The sequence below is a fragment of the Eschrichtius robustus genome, chromosome 18 (assembly GCF_028021215.1).
Source record: "Eschrichtius robustus isolate mEscRob2 chromosome 18, mEscRob2.pri, whole genome shotgun sequence".
Taxonomy (NCBI): Eukaryota; Metazoa; Chordata; class Mammalia; order Artiodactyla; family Eschrichtiidae; genus Eschrichtius; species Eschrichtius robustus.
The window spans coordinates 50959147-50972210 of record NC_090841.1 but is presented as its reverse complement, the minus strand read 5'-3'; the positions used below and the strand labels follow the sequence as shown (position 1 = coordinate 50972210).

Genomic DNA, 13064 nt, shown 5'->3' with positions numbered 1-13064 from the left:
ATCAAAAAGTGGCAGATGCCACTATATTTTCTACTTATATAAGTAAGTATAGATACTCATTCCTCACATCTTCCCATTTACTTCATTTTTTACAATGCTGAGTTCATCCTATTATTTCTAAGTTTAAAAATAAAAATCAGAAAGATACAGACTCAAAACTTTTAAAATGGCTCCATAATACATATAGCTATAAGATATCATTCTAGAAGGCCTGAAATATGGAGATTTGAATTTAGATACAGAGAGCTAAGAATAGCTATTTATAATCCCCAACATATCCTAAATCTGCCAATTAAATTGTATTTAAGCTTAACGATTCGCACCCAAATCAAGTTTATTCTGAAAATAATGTAACCCATGTCATTAGTTACATCTACCTCCTTAAAACAAAGATTTCTTTATGTATATATTGAAAACATTTACATATTTTATATATTAAAATTTTGAATATTCTTTATTCATATATTTTCTAAGACAGATTTAAGATTATCCTAGTACTTAACATTTCTGAAGTATACACATCAAATTGTGATTAAATGTCACATCAAAACAGTTGAGGCAAACTAGCCATATTTTATAAAAAAAAAAAAAGAAAACTACCAGAGTTTAAAAGACTCAGGGCTTCTCTGTCAATCTACAAATCAAAATCTAAATACATCTCTTTAATAAAACTAGATTTTTAGGATGTCCCCACTGTCTAGATTTCCTCATTTTATGCAAGAAGGGAGTCATCTGTTCTTAATTGATAGGTTTAATTCAACAGCATAGGTTTAATTCAACACTGAAAGAGAACTGTGCATTTACTGGAAACTATATCTTACTTAACAATTACCTTTTCTGTAATAGGGAAGAGAAGTAACACTGCACATACTGGTCTTGGTACCATGCTGAGGAGTTCAGGATCCATTCCATATACATCAACAAACTGCCAGTTAGGATGTAGACCTAATTGTTTGAGAAACTGGTAAAAGGGGGGAGAAAACCAGTTTAGTGTTAACAGGGAAATAATGTGTATGTACTGTATATCTGATACATAAAAGGGAATGGAAGGTACAAATATTACTGATGTTCAATAAGAATGAAGTAAAGCAGGTTTTCCATGAATAAGGTAGGAAGAGATAGCAATTTATTTATATCAGTTAACAAACATTTAAAATTTACAACATATTAAGCAAAACTCCTTTTTTCAAAATCCATTACTTTGGGATTGAACATAATAAGTCAGGACTTCACCGAACATATACAAGTGGCTTGGTTGATATCTTAAACTCATTCCCAACATTGGATTTTTAAGGAAATGCATCTAAGTTCTAGTACATAAAGAATTATTTTAGTAGTAAGTCAGCATAGTTTATCCTAATTATCAAAAATGATGACTGAGGTTTAAAGATAGATGATCGGTCGATATCACAAGTTTTATCAATGAGCAAAGAGTGTATAAGGCCAAAAAAGTCCAAGCAACTTGTGTGAACATCAGGAAATGCTTGATACAAAAAGTAACCTGGGGCTTCCCTGGTGGTCCAGGGGGTAAGACTCCGTGCTCCCAATGCAGGGGGCCTGGGTTCGATCCCTGATCAGGGAACTAGATCCCGCACGCATGCCGCAACTAAGAGTTCACATGCCACAACTAAGAGTCCACGTGCCGCAACTAAGTCCAGGTGCAGCCAAAATACATAAATAAATAATAAATAAATATTTTTTAAAATAATTATATAAAAAATAAAGTAACCTGCTGGCTTCCTGACTTTCAGTACACAATGAAACCTACTCAGCTTCACTGTCTCTCCTACATCTAGCAAAAAAAAAACTGTAACAAAAGAGCAGTGGTTTTTTCAACCTCTTAAGAATTCATAGGGAAATAAAATATCAGACCCTAATCTATTGCAGAGAGAAAAGGAAAAAAGAACATAATAATAAGAATGATATCAATTTCACAATAAACTCAATAAATGCCTGTATTGAAGGAAATTGATGGTTTTAAAAAGTTCACCATCACAAAATAAATTTTACATGATAGAAATAAAGGAGCAGAGGAAACAAAAAACATACTAAAAACGCATCATTATACCTTACTTCGAAAATACATTATAGTATCTACTGGTCTAACATTATCTGAGATTTAAAAATAAAAAGGTGCCTTGGGTATTTCTCCCTGAAGAACGATCACACATACTTAGATCATCAAATGACATCTTGCAAAACCAATGGAAGCCATGCCCTATTACATAAACAGTGTTATTCATCTCACAGTCAGGTTCTACAAGACAAGACCTTCCTGATTAAAGGACCACTCTCCACATCCCTCCAATTCTCTGCCTGTAGAAAAAACGCTACTTACTGATAGTATGGTTGGTCAAAAATAAGGTCTTAGATACATTTAATAAGAAATACTCTGAATTAAAAAACTTCTCTTGGCAGAATGTGCTCAACATCCATAAGTTCATCAAGTCACATGCTCTGCAACAGTCTGGGGCCACAGAAATCAATGGACTTCTCTAGTTAATACCTATTCTTCATCTGATTCCTATTAATGATTCCAGACTTTAATAAAGTTCAATGAAGTATTCCAAACTACTTCCCTCTCCCGTCTCCACTTTCTCTGAAATTCTTAGTCTATGCCCTCCTCAATATTCAATTCTATCTAGAAACTAAAAAAGGACTAAAATTGACTGCAAAGCCAAAGGAAGGAACTGTGTCTTACTCATCTTTTTATTCCCACTGCCTAGCACTGTACTGGTCAAACCATAGACACTCAAGTTCTATTTGCTGAACGTGCATGAAATTTGTTGAATCTGACGAAGATTGTATCTCTATCTTAATAGATAATCTAGCCATCTGTATGTCTACACATGTCTGTTAAGCTATGTTTATAATGAATATTTTATATATACTTTTTATTTGTGCCAAGTTAAAAAGTTAGGAAAGATACGTTTGGCTTCTAATCTAAAACCAGGCATTTATTTTATCAACTCCAAATACTCCAAACAGTACCTGCACAGGACTGACAGCTCTAAAAGGCATACTGTCAAGGAAAAGTATCATAAACCCTGATAAAAGAATTTAAATTTATTTGTTAATATTATGTACCCCCAATAGCCATATTGCTATAAAGTTATAAAACAAGAGGTACATGTAACAGAATAATTTTTACATCTGTGCTGCAAACTGAAAGTAACAGTTAAATATTTTAGTGAAAAAACAGTCTGGAGAAAATTGGCAAATTACCTTGAAGTTGTAAACTTATTCCATGTCAGCCAAAGCTAAAGAGTATAAAAATTAGCAAGCTCCAAAGGCAGCAATTGTAGCGAGAGTGATTAGTATCAAACTGAGGACACATCAATGATTAAATAGAAGATTAAATTAAATATATAAAAATGATTAAAATTTAACTGGAATCATACTTTTCCTCAACTTTTTACTCATATAGCCAATCCAATAAAATTGATAAAAAGACGTTCAATTTAACTAATATCTATTAAGTACATCGATGCAACCTCTGACTCCAGATTGTTATGGGTCAGACTCACACAGGAAGTCATCATATGCATAGAAAGAATAAAAGAGGCTATGCCTAGTAACTACCTCTGGGCTTCGGAGAAAAGGTGAGGAAGAAAGTCTCCAACTTTTACCTCTCACTTTTTTTTAAATAACGAAGGTATTCTATTTTTATAATTAAAGGAAAAAAAAGAACCTATGTGCATTTGTGATGATCATAATCAAATAGAGAAAGATTAAAAAGAAATTCTCTAAAATATTAAATATTAATAGTAGTTAGCTTGGATGGTGTGGAACTCAACTTTTTATCTTCCAGTGTTTTTAAAAGTGTTATTTTTACAATAGATGTAGTTTCAAAGATACAAGTCTACAGAACTGATACGCATGTATTTTCTTTAAATTTACAAAACTGGGATAAAACATAATGCCAGTTTTAAAACTATTCCAAAAAAATCTCTCCAGATAACTCACAAAGTATTCTATATAGTATAGGCACTTGCAAAGCCATCTCTACACAATTAGAAGCATCCTGTTTGCATCAAATATAATAAAGGGATTTATAACCTTTAATGTCTGTCTTCAGGCTTTTTTAAACATTGGGTAATAAAATAACCAAAAATTCTGACTGACTAGCTCACTAAATTTTTATAATGCCACTAACGTTTGGCCTATCAAGAAAAACAATTAGTAAATTAGAATATGTGCCCAAAAAAGATCCTTGGTTAACTTATCCTTTTCATTCTATAGTCCAAAGAGAAAATTTCCACCAGATACAGAATATTTTAATTTATTTGTAAATATTTTAAAACAGTATCTTGTATCAGAAACTATGCTAGGAACTTTAATGCACTTCACCTTTACTGCAAAGGAGGTTTTATTATTACATCCTTTCACCAATGAGAAAACTGAGCCTGGGAGGTTCTGTGACTTTTCAAGGTCATGCTGCCAGAACCCACATGCAAAGCTCTGGATGTTCTGGTGCTTATTTACTTGTCTCTCACTGCTGAAAGTATCTTTTTGTACTTTGTTCTCTAATTTTAGCCACAATGAACTCTTCAAGTCCTCAAAGGGTCGATAACCATCTCTTACCTTGCTTTGCACACAAACTGGACTTCTCTCTATCTGAAAAACTGGTAGCCTCTCCCCTCATTTTTAATGAATTCCTCCTCATTCTTTAGGTGATAGTCAAATAACAAAAAGTCTGATTACATAAATTTAAAAAAACAGAAAAATTAAATCTACCTTCCTTTCAAATTTGTTCTTAAGTCACTTGCTCCGGTCTTTAATGGCCAGCTCAGGACAGCAATAGATTCTGCCTTGTTACTAATTTACTAATGATTTGGGTTATGACAGAAATTATACTTATTTAGTAATTGCCTGATATCACTACTAGTAAAAGTATACTAGTAGTAACTGCTAGATGCAGAACTAGGAAAATAACTAATAGTTAAATGAGAAAACAATGGTTTTTAAAGTCTGGAAACCAGCCAAATGAATTTTAATAGCTATTTAGTAAACAAACAAAAATGAAATTACTTAAGTACAGAATGGGGAAATACTAAAAACATTTTATGTAGGGACCAAGAAAAAAAGGAGTTTGCTTTACTGCAGGCTCAATAGGGACTACACAATTGTCAACGTAAGTGATGCAATGCTGATCTGCTTTAAAAGTTGTATTACTCAGGATAATTTAGTAACACACTATTTCAACACAGATTATTCAGAGTGGAATATGATATCAGCTCTGGCAGGCCTAGTATGAAGGATGACAACAAACAAAATCAGGCTCAAAGAAAGGTCACCAGGGGGCTTCCCTGGTGGCGCAGTGGTTGAGAGTCTGCCTGCCAATGCAGGGGACACGGGTTCAAGCCCTGGTCTGGGAAGATCCCACATGCCGCGGAGCAACTGGGCCCGTGAGCCACAACTACTGAGCCTGCGCGTCTGGAGCCTGTGCTCCGCAACATGAGAGGCCGTGATAGTGAGAGGCCCGCGCACCGCGATGAAGAGTGGCCCCCGCTTGCCGCAACTAGAGGAAGCCCTCGCACAGAAACGAAGACCCAACACAGCCATAAATAAATAAATAAATAAATAAAGAGGATGCATTTCAAATAGTAAAAAAAAAAAAAAAAAAAAAAGAAAGGTCACCAGGAATGATAAGGTTTTGGAAGACATCACAGCTGGAGGATCTGAGCATGTTCGAAGAAAACTTAAATTATTATCATCCTTTTCCCCCTGCATTTCTAGTAATATCATGAAGAAGCAATTAGATTTACTCTGTATGGTTTCAATGGGAGGATGACAGACAACTGGAGGAAGTTACAGGAAAGCAGATTTTGTTTCAATATAAAGAAATATAATTCTTCTAATTATACATTATTCTCATGATAATAAAAAACTAAATCACTTTATGAGATAGAATACTGCTCACTGAAATATTCAAGCAAAAGATTCATGACCACATTAAAGGTAATTTTAAGAAAGATTTTCTGGAGCATGAAAGGAGCTATATAAAATTTATTCATTCTTCCATTCAATAACTATTTGTTGAGAGCCCCCTATGGGCTAGGCACCATTCTTAGTACTTCAGACTTGTCCTTGTTCTCACAGAACTTACATTCTAGTTGTAGGATACACACAATAAACAAGTGAACACATAAACAAGATAATTTCACAAGGTGGTTAAGTATTATGAAGAAAAGAAAACAAGACATGATGTCAGAGTAGATTCAGGGCCGGTGGTGGGAAAAGGAAGGAACATTACCTGAATAATCAGGACAGACTCACTGAGGAGAGGACTTTAAGTTAAGACACAAATGACAAGAACCAGCCATGAAACAACCCAGATCAGAATGATTCAAGCAAAGGATGAGCTAGTACAAAGACTGAAGCAGGAACAGGACTGGCATTCAAAGACTGCAGCCCAGCAAAAGTGGGAGGCAGGCAGTACCTCCCCATCAGGCCATAGTAATCAGCTTGAAGTGCATTCTAAGGACAAGCAATGGAAAGCTGTTTTGTGTTTTGAAGTGCATTCTAAGGACAAGCAGCTTGAAGTGCATTCTAAGGACAAGCAATGGAAAGCCGTTTTGTGTTTTGAGTGTTTTAAGCAGGGAAACACAAGACATGATTTGCATTTTTATAAAATCTCCTTGGGTGTATATTGAGAATATATTTTAGGGAGGTAAAGGGAGAAGCAGAAAAACTAGTTAGGAAGCTACTGCAGTTGTCCAAGCTAAGGATGATGGTGGCTTGGGACGTAGTGGTAGAAATGAACAGAATGGCCAGATTTGGGATAGATTCTGAAAGAAGAGTCTACTAGAGTTGCAGATCATTGGATCTGAGACGTTAGGGAAAGAAAAATATTAAAAACAGCTAACTTCATAGAGTGCATGCTTTGTTCTATACATTGGTATACATAATTTACATGTAGCAATTTATTTAATCCTTACAACAATTTTACAGGATTAGGAGGGGTTATGAGAAACTAAGAAACTGAGGTACAAAGAGGCTAGGTAACTGCCTATGGTCTCAGAGCAGAGATTCAAACCCAAGAAATTAAATCAGTACAAGAATGGCCTCTCCAAACTAGCATAGTTGTGAAGAATTAATGACATTGACTTGGGCACTGTATAAATGGTGGTACCCTTAAAAGACTGGGGAAGTGGATTTGCAGGAGAAATGAGAGGATGTAAAGCCAGATTTCTTTTTCAGCCATGTTAAATTTGAGATATCTGTAAGACATCCAAATGGAGATATGTTGTAAAAGCGGTAGCTGAATATAGTAGTTTCCAATTCTGTAGAGAAGTCAGGACTTGGAGGAACACAGGATCAAATAGGTGACAACTGACAGCACTAATGCTATACAACAGAAAATATAAAAAGATTAGCAGTGTAGGACAAAGTTCTGAGGAACACCTTAGTAACTGGAAGGGAAATGATTCAGCAAAGGCAAATCTAAGAAGCAGTCAGAGAAACAGGAGGAAAACCAGAATTATCACAGCAGCCAAGAAAAGATAATGTTTCAAGAGGGATGGAGTGGGCTACTCTACCAAACGCTGCTGAGAGATCAAGAAAATGGTGACAGAAAAGTGAACGCTGGATCTGGCAAAGTCGTGATTAGTAAACTTGAGAAAAGTAGTTACTGTGAAATGGTGAGGATAGAAGCAAACTAGATGGGAGTGAATACGGGAAAAAAAAAAACGCTGATAAGAAAGTAGCAAGAGCATCTATGGACAATTCTCTGTGAAAATTTACAAAGAAGGGAAACAGAGAGGAGGTAGTAGAGGAGGGCAGGGTAACAAGGGTGTTTTTCCCAAGATGGGAAACACTAACTAACGAATGTTTGTATGTTCATGGCAATAATTTAGCAGATGACTTCTAAATCTTTTTCCAACACTAAGCAACTAAATACAATAATTATGTTAAATTTCTTTTCCTTCAGCCAGAAAATATTTTGCCTGTTCAATAAAATCCACAATTAGGAATATTTCTAGGGAATTTCCACATGAGAAATGGGTGGTTCTAAAACACAATATTTAAAATTATATAATGTGGCTGTGCAATATTCAAATCACAAAACATAATCAAGATGAAAATCTAGTGTGGTCATAAAAAGAAATTCTATGATTGCCCACAGCACAAAATGTTCTTTTTAAAAAAAGTTATAACTCCTGATGCTTAATTACCTGTACCTTTCCATCAGCTACAAGCTGCTATTACCTACCCCCTTAAATGCATATGTAAATAAAATGGAGTTTCAATTTTTAAAATAATTTTTTCTATCATTTAACTGATTTTATTCTAGGTAAGTCCTACCTATAGCAAGACAAAATATCCTGAGAAGGCAGTGAACAGCATATGAACCAACAAAAGAAATCACTACTTACCACATCTACTGAGACATATGGTTACTAGTTAACGTCTAACAGTTACTAACAATCTTCACATAGTAGACATGTGTTAATCATTCTTATACAAACTAGGCGTTGTTAGAGCATTAAACAGTGTGTGCTCATACTGAGTATAATGACACATGCAACCAACAAATGGTAACAGAGTGAAATCAAGATAAGTAAAAGGCCTATGATTCCATTCAACTGAGGAAAGAAGAAAAGGTGGGGATGGATATTGTTGTTGGGATTAATCTGTGGCTTAATTTATAAATTTTCCAAATTCTGAGAGAGTTAATTAAATTTCCATTTTCAGTTCTCAGTTCTGCCACTAACATAAAGAGAATAAAGAAACAACTACAAAAATTTTGGTAAAAACTGATTACTTCTTAGATACTTGTCCATTCTCCCACTAAATGTACATTACTTCTTTAAAAAATCAATTTAAAGGGGTGGGATAGGGAGGGTGGGAGGGAGGGAGACACAAGAGGGAAGAGGTATGGGGATATATGTATATGTATAGCTGACTCACTTTGTTATAAACCAGAAACTAACACAAAAAAATTTTTTTTAATTAAAAAAAATAAAAAATAAATTTAAAACAAACTTAACCACACCAAAGCATGCCAAAAATAGTGTATAATCATATACTAATAATATCTTTTCTCTGTTTATGTCACCACAGAATGGCCTCCTGTCACCATCCAACCTAGTATGTTTTCCCTGATGGTCTTCATCACTGTACCATTAATTTTCTCCACTGCACTTATAATAATTGCTAACTATTTGTTTGCTTACTTGTTTATTGTCTGTCTTCCCAATGGACTGAAAAGCAGAAAACCATAAATGTTTTCATCACCAAATATAACCAGCTCCTGCCCCGATACCTGGTATTCCAAAAGGTGCCCCCCAAATATTATTTAATTGATGTGAATAAGTGAATGTGTTTTACCGTCTACCAAGATTACTTAGGAACAAAGGTTTCCAATGAGAACGTAGGTTTAGAATATAGGTTTCCAATTATATAAGCTTATATCTTATTAAAAATAATAATGGTATCATCTAAAAATGATTGTGTTTTTTAGTCTGTTGATACAGTTAATTACACTGATTGACTTTAGAATAGTGAACCAGCTTTGCAATAACAGAATAAACGGCTCTTCGTCAGGATACACTATCCTTTTTATATACTGCTGCATTCTCTTTGCAAATATTTTGTAGAGGATTTTTACATCCATGTTCATGAGGAGGAGTCTGCAGTTTTTCCTATCACAGCTTGTCTGGTAATGCTGGCCATAAAATGAGTTGAGAAGTGCCCCCCTCTTCTATGTTTATGTAGGATTGGTATTATTTCTTCCTTAAATGATCATTTCAAGAGATACAGGAAAGTCATTTAAGAAAATTCAATAGTGATCCATGATAAAAACTCTCAGCAAACTCGGAAAAGAAGGGAACTTCCTTAACCTGATATAAAAGCATCTACCAAAACCCTACACCTAACATATCTAATGATGAAAAATCAAATGTTTTCCCTCTAAGTTCCAGAACAAGACAAAGATGTCCTCTCTCTCTCCATCCTACTCAATTTTGTATTAAAGGTCCTAACTAGTTAAACAAGAAAAATTAATAAAAAGCATACAGATTGAAAAGGGAAAAATAAAACAGTCTAACCACAGAGAATATGACTGTCTGTATAGAAAATCCCAAAGCATCTACCAAAAAAAGCCACTAGAGTAAGTGAATTTAGCACAGCAGCAGTACAAAGTTAACACGTAAAAATAAATTATACTTCTATACATAGCAATGGACAACTAGAAAATGAAATTTTAAAACACCATCATTTACAATAGCACCAAAAATCATTAAATACTTAGGTATAAACAAACAAAAAAATGTGCAAGATCGACATGCTAAAACGACAGACCACTGTTGAAAGAAATCAAAGACCCAGGTAAATGATGAGAGGTACCATCTTCATGGATTGCAAGACTCAATATTGTTATGATATTAATTTTCCCCAAAATATATCTATAGGCCTAGTCATCAAAATCATACCAAAATTTTTTGTGTAAGTTGACAAGCTGATTCTAAAATTTATATCGAAAGGCAAAGAAACTAAAATAGCCTAAACAATTTTGAAAAGGAATGAAGTTTGAGAATTCATACTATTTAATTTCAAGACCACAGTAATCAAAACAAACACATAGATCAATAGAATAGGACAGAGCCCAGATATACGGTAAATTGATTTTTAACTAGTTATAAAAAAATCTGGAATTAGGTCTGAGAGAAATATGCTTCTTTCTTAGGGCACTAAATCAGAAGTTGTAAATACTGACTTCTTCAGAAGGAAAATTTTTTTCTTTACAAAGCCGTCAAAATGTTTTAGGCAAAAAATGAGCAACAAATGTCAAAGAGGGTAAAACAAAAGAAAATTAATATTGATAGGAAATGCCACCTTAATAATAACATGAAAGATATATGTTGTGTTCCAAGCTTTGCTCATTACTAAATTACTAGATTACTAAAGAGACAAGAACTGAGGCAGTAATAATCATTTCAAAAGCATGTAATAAACCTGAATAAAAAAATAGTTTGCTGACAACATTAAAATAAAGCACTTCTATCTGCTTTCTTTATATAAGGAATTTTCTATAAGCTTTCAAAACTGAAAACCAATGAAGTACAGGATGAATCATTATTCCTTGGTGATGAGAAGGAAGATTATTGGGGGGGGGGGTAGGGGGGAGAAGTATGATAAACTAAGAGGGCAGTAAAAAGTAAACTTGCTGTTGAGAATGAAAAACAGGAGAAGACAAAATACACCTGAGCAAATAAAAAGTTTATACCTGGTAGCATTTATTGTCCTTTTGATCGAGTGGCTGCGAGATGTTCCCTCTTCCTTCCCCATCCCGAACCTCCAACACCCAAACGAACTTAAAGGGTTGTAGCTGGCAAAGGATGACGTGGGAATTGAGCTTTCCTATGGTATAAAAGCAACTAAATTCCACTTTTAAGAAACTGGAGGAGAAAGGGGGCGTGGCGGAGAAGAGAAGTGACTCGATCGGGCGAGAGAAGATGACTGGAAGATGATTTCATGGTGTAAGTGGCGGATGAGATTACAAGGACTGGGTGGGAGACTTTACAAAGCTTGGAGTCAGGTACTGCAGGCAAATTAGTCACCTAGAAGGTATAGGGGTGGGACAATTATGGATTCGGCACTAGCAGGAGGCAAAACGAAGAGAGAAGAGGAACAGGAATACAGGGTGAACGTCCCTCAAAACCTCCGACCCAAAAAACCCAGTTAACTCTGTTGACGGGGAATGGGACCAGAGACAGCTGGGAGCATCTCCAGGACCCAGGTGGAAGAGAAGCGGCCGCAAACAGAGCACGCCCGTCTGAAGCTGAGCAAGAGGGATCCTCACGGAGTTAAATCCCAGACTCCTGGGGAGTGCAGGGGTGTAGGCGGCCAGGGAGGGCTCCCGGGTCCCAAGCGACAAGACACCTCACTCACCTGGTTGGTGACCTGAAAACGAAACAGAGAACACGATTTAGCGACAAACTGTCCGGGACTAGAGGCGGCAGCCCGGTGCCCTCCGCCCCTGCCCGCGGCCTCAGGCCAAGACCCGAGCCACGCTCACCTCGGGATTGGCCTCCAGCGGCAGCCAGCGTTGACTCTCCATGTCCGCTCCGCCCGGCCCCTCTCCAGCTCTGACAGCCGCCGCCGCTTCCGCCCCCTTGCTCCTGACCTGGACCCGTCCAACCCTGCGCCCCGAGGGAGGGGTGCCGAGAGACGAAGAAAAGTCTAACAACACCCTAGCTCCTTTATCGCTCCCTACAGAACCACAAGTCAAGGTTTCCCCTTTAAGTTAAGATACAATCGGAAGGAAAAGAATAGGAGCCAGCTTCCTATTGCAGAAGGGAAAAGAATCTCAGCTCTCTCCCCTCGCGCTTGGACTCTTCCGAGCCGATGGGACCGCTCCCGTGCCACGCATGCGCCAAGCGAGGGTCTGGGACCGCGTGCTCTCCGGCGCCCTCCCATTCCTGTAGCGTCAGCCGGAGACGCTAGGGGGCGCGCCGCTGAGTCCTGTTCGTCGAGGGAGGGACCTGGGCGCTGCCAGTCAGGAGGCCCCGCACCCAGAGGACGCCGGAGTCGTGGTCAGAAGCTCCTTTGCCAGGGTACAGAAGTGATATGTTGGCCTTGTCTGCTGTTACAGAGTGGGGAACATTTCTATATACCTACACAGTTCCATTTGAGAAAAAATGGCAAGTACCTATTATGAATCAGAGGCTGTAACTAAGTGTTGGGTACACAAAGCTAAGCTTACAGTAGGGTAGAAGAGGTGGACAAAAGAACGAAGAATCACAATGAAGTGTGATACATGTGTGATAGTGGTAGCATGAGATTGGTGAAACTACACAAAAGGGCAGCTAACGGGGAAAGGGAGTGTCCAGAAGGCTTCCTGGAGGAGGTGGACAGCTGGAGTGAGCCCTTAAAAAAGTCGATGGTAGCCAGTCAGAGAGGAGGGTGCTCGGAAGAAGGGAAAGTGTGCACTGTGGCTGCAGAGCCTGCAAGACTGAAGGGCAGTGGTTAGAGACAGTGTCGGAGAGATAGGCAGGGACTGACCGGTCAAGACATCTGGGCTTCATCCTGAAAACAGCAGGGAACCACTGAAGGATTTT

General features: G+C 37.1%; 1 protein-coding gene across 1 annotated transcript in view; it reads right to left on the bottom strand.

The window, feature by feature from the left end:
• The window catches only part of UCHL3 (ubiquitin C-terminal hydrolase L3), a 41906-nt gene extending 30546 nt beyond the window's left edge, over positions 1 to 11360 (bottom strand). The window contains exons 1-2 of the mRNA XM_068526299.1: positions 11231 to 11360; positions 833 to 961 (exon numbers count right to left, since the gene is read on the bottom strand). Of these exons, the coding sequence (XP_068382400.1) occupies positions 833 to 907 (75 nt within the window). The 5' untranslated portion in view covers positions 908 to 961; positions 11231 to 11360. The remainder of the gene's footprint in view (positions 1 to 832; positions 962 to 11230) is intronic.
• Between the last annotated feature and the right edge of the window lie 1704 nt (positions 11361 to 13064).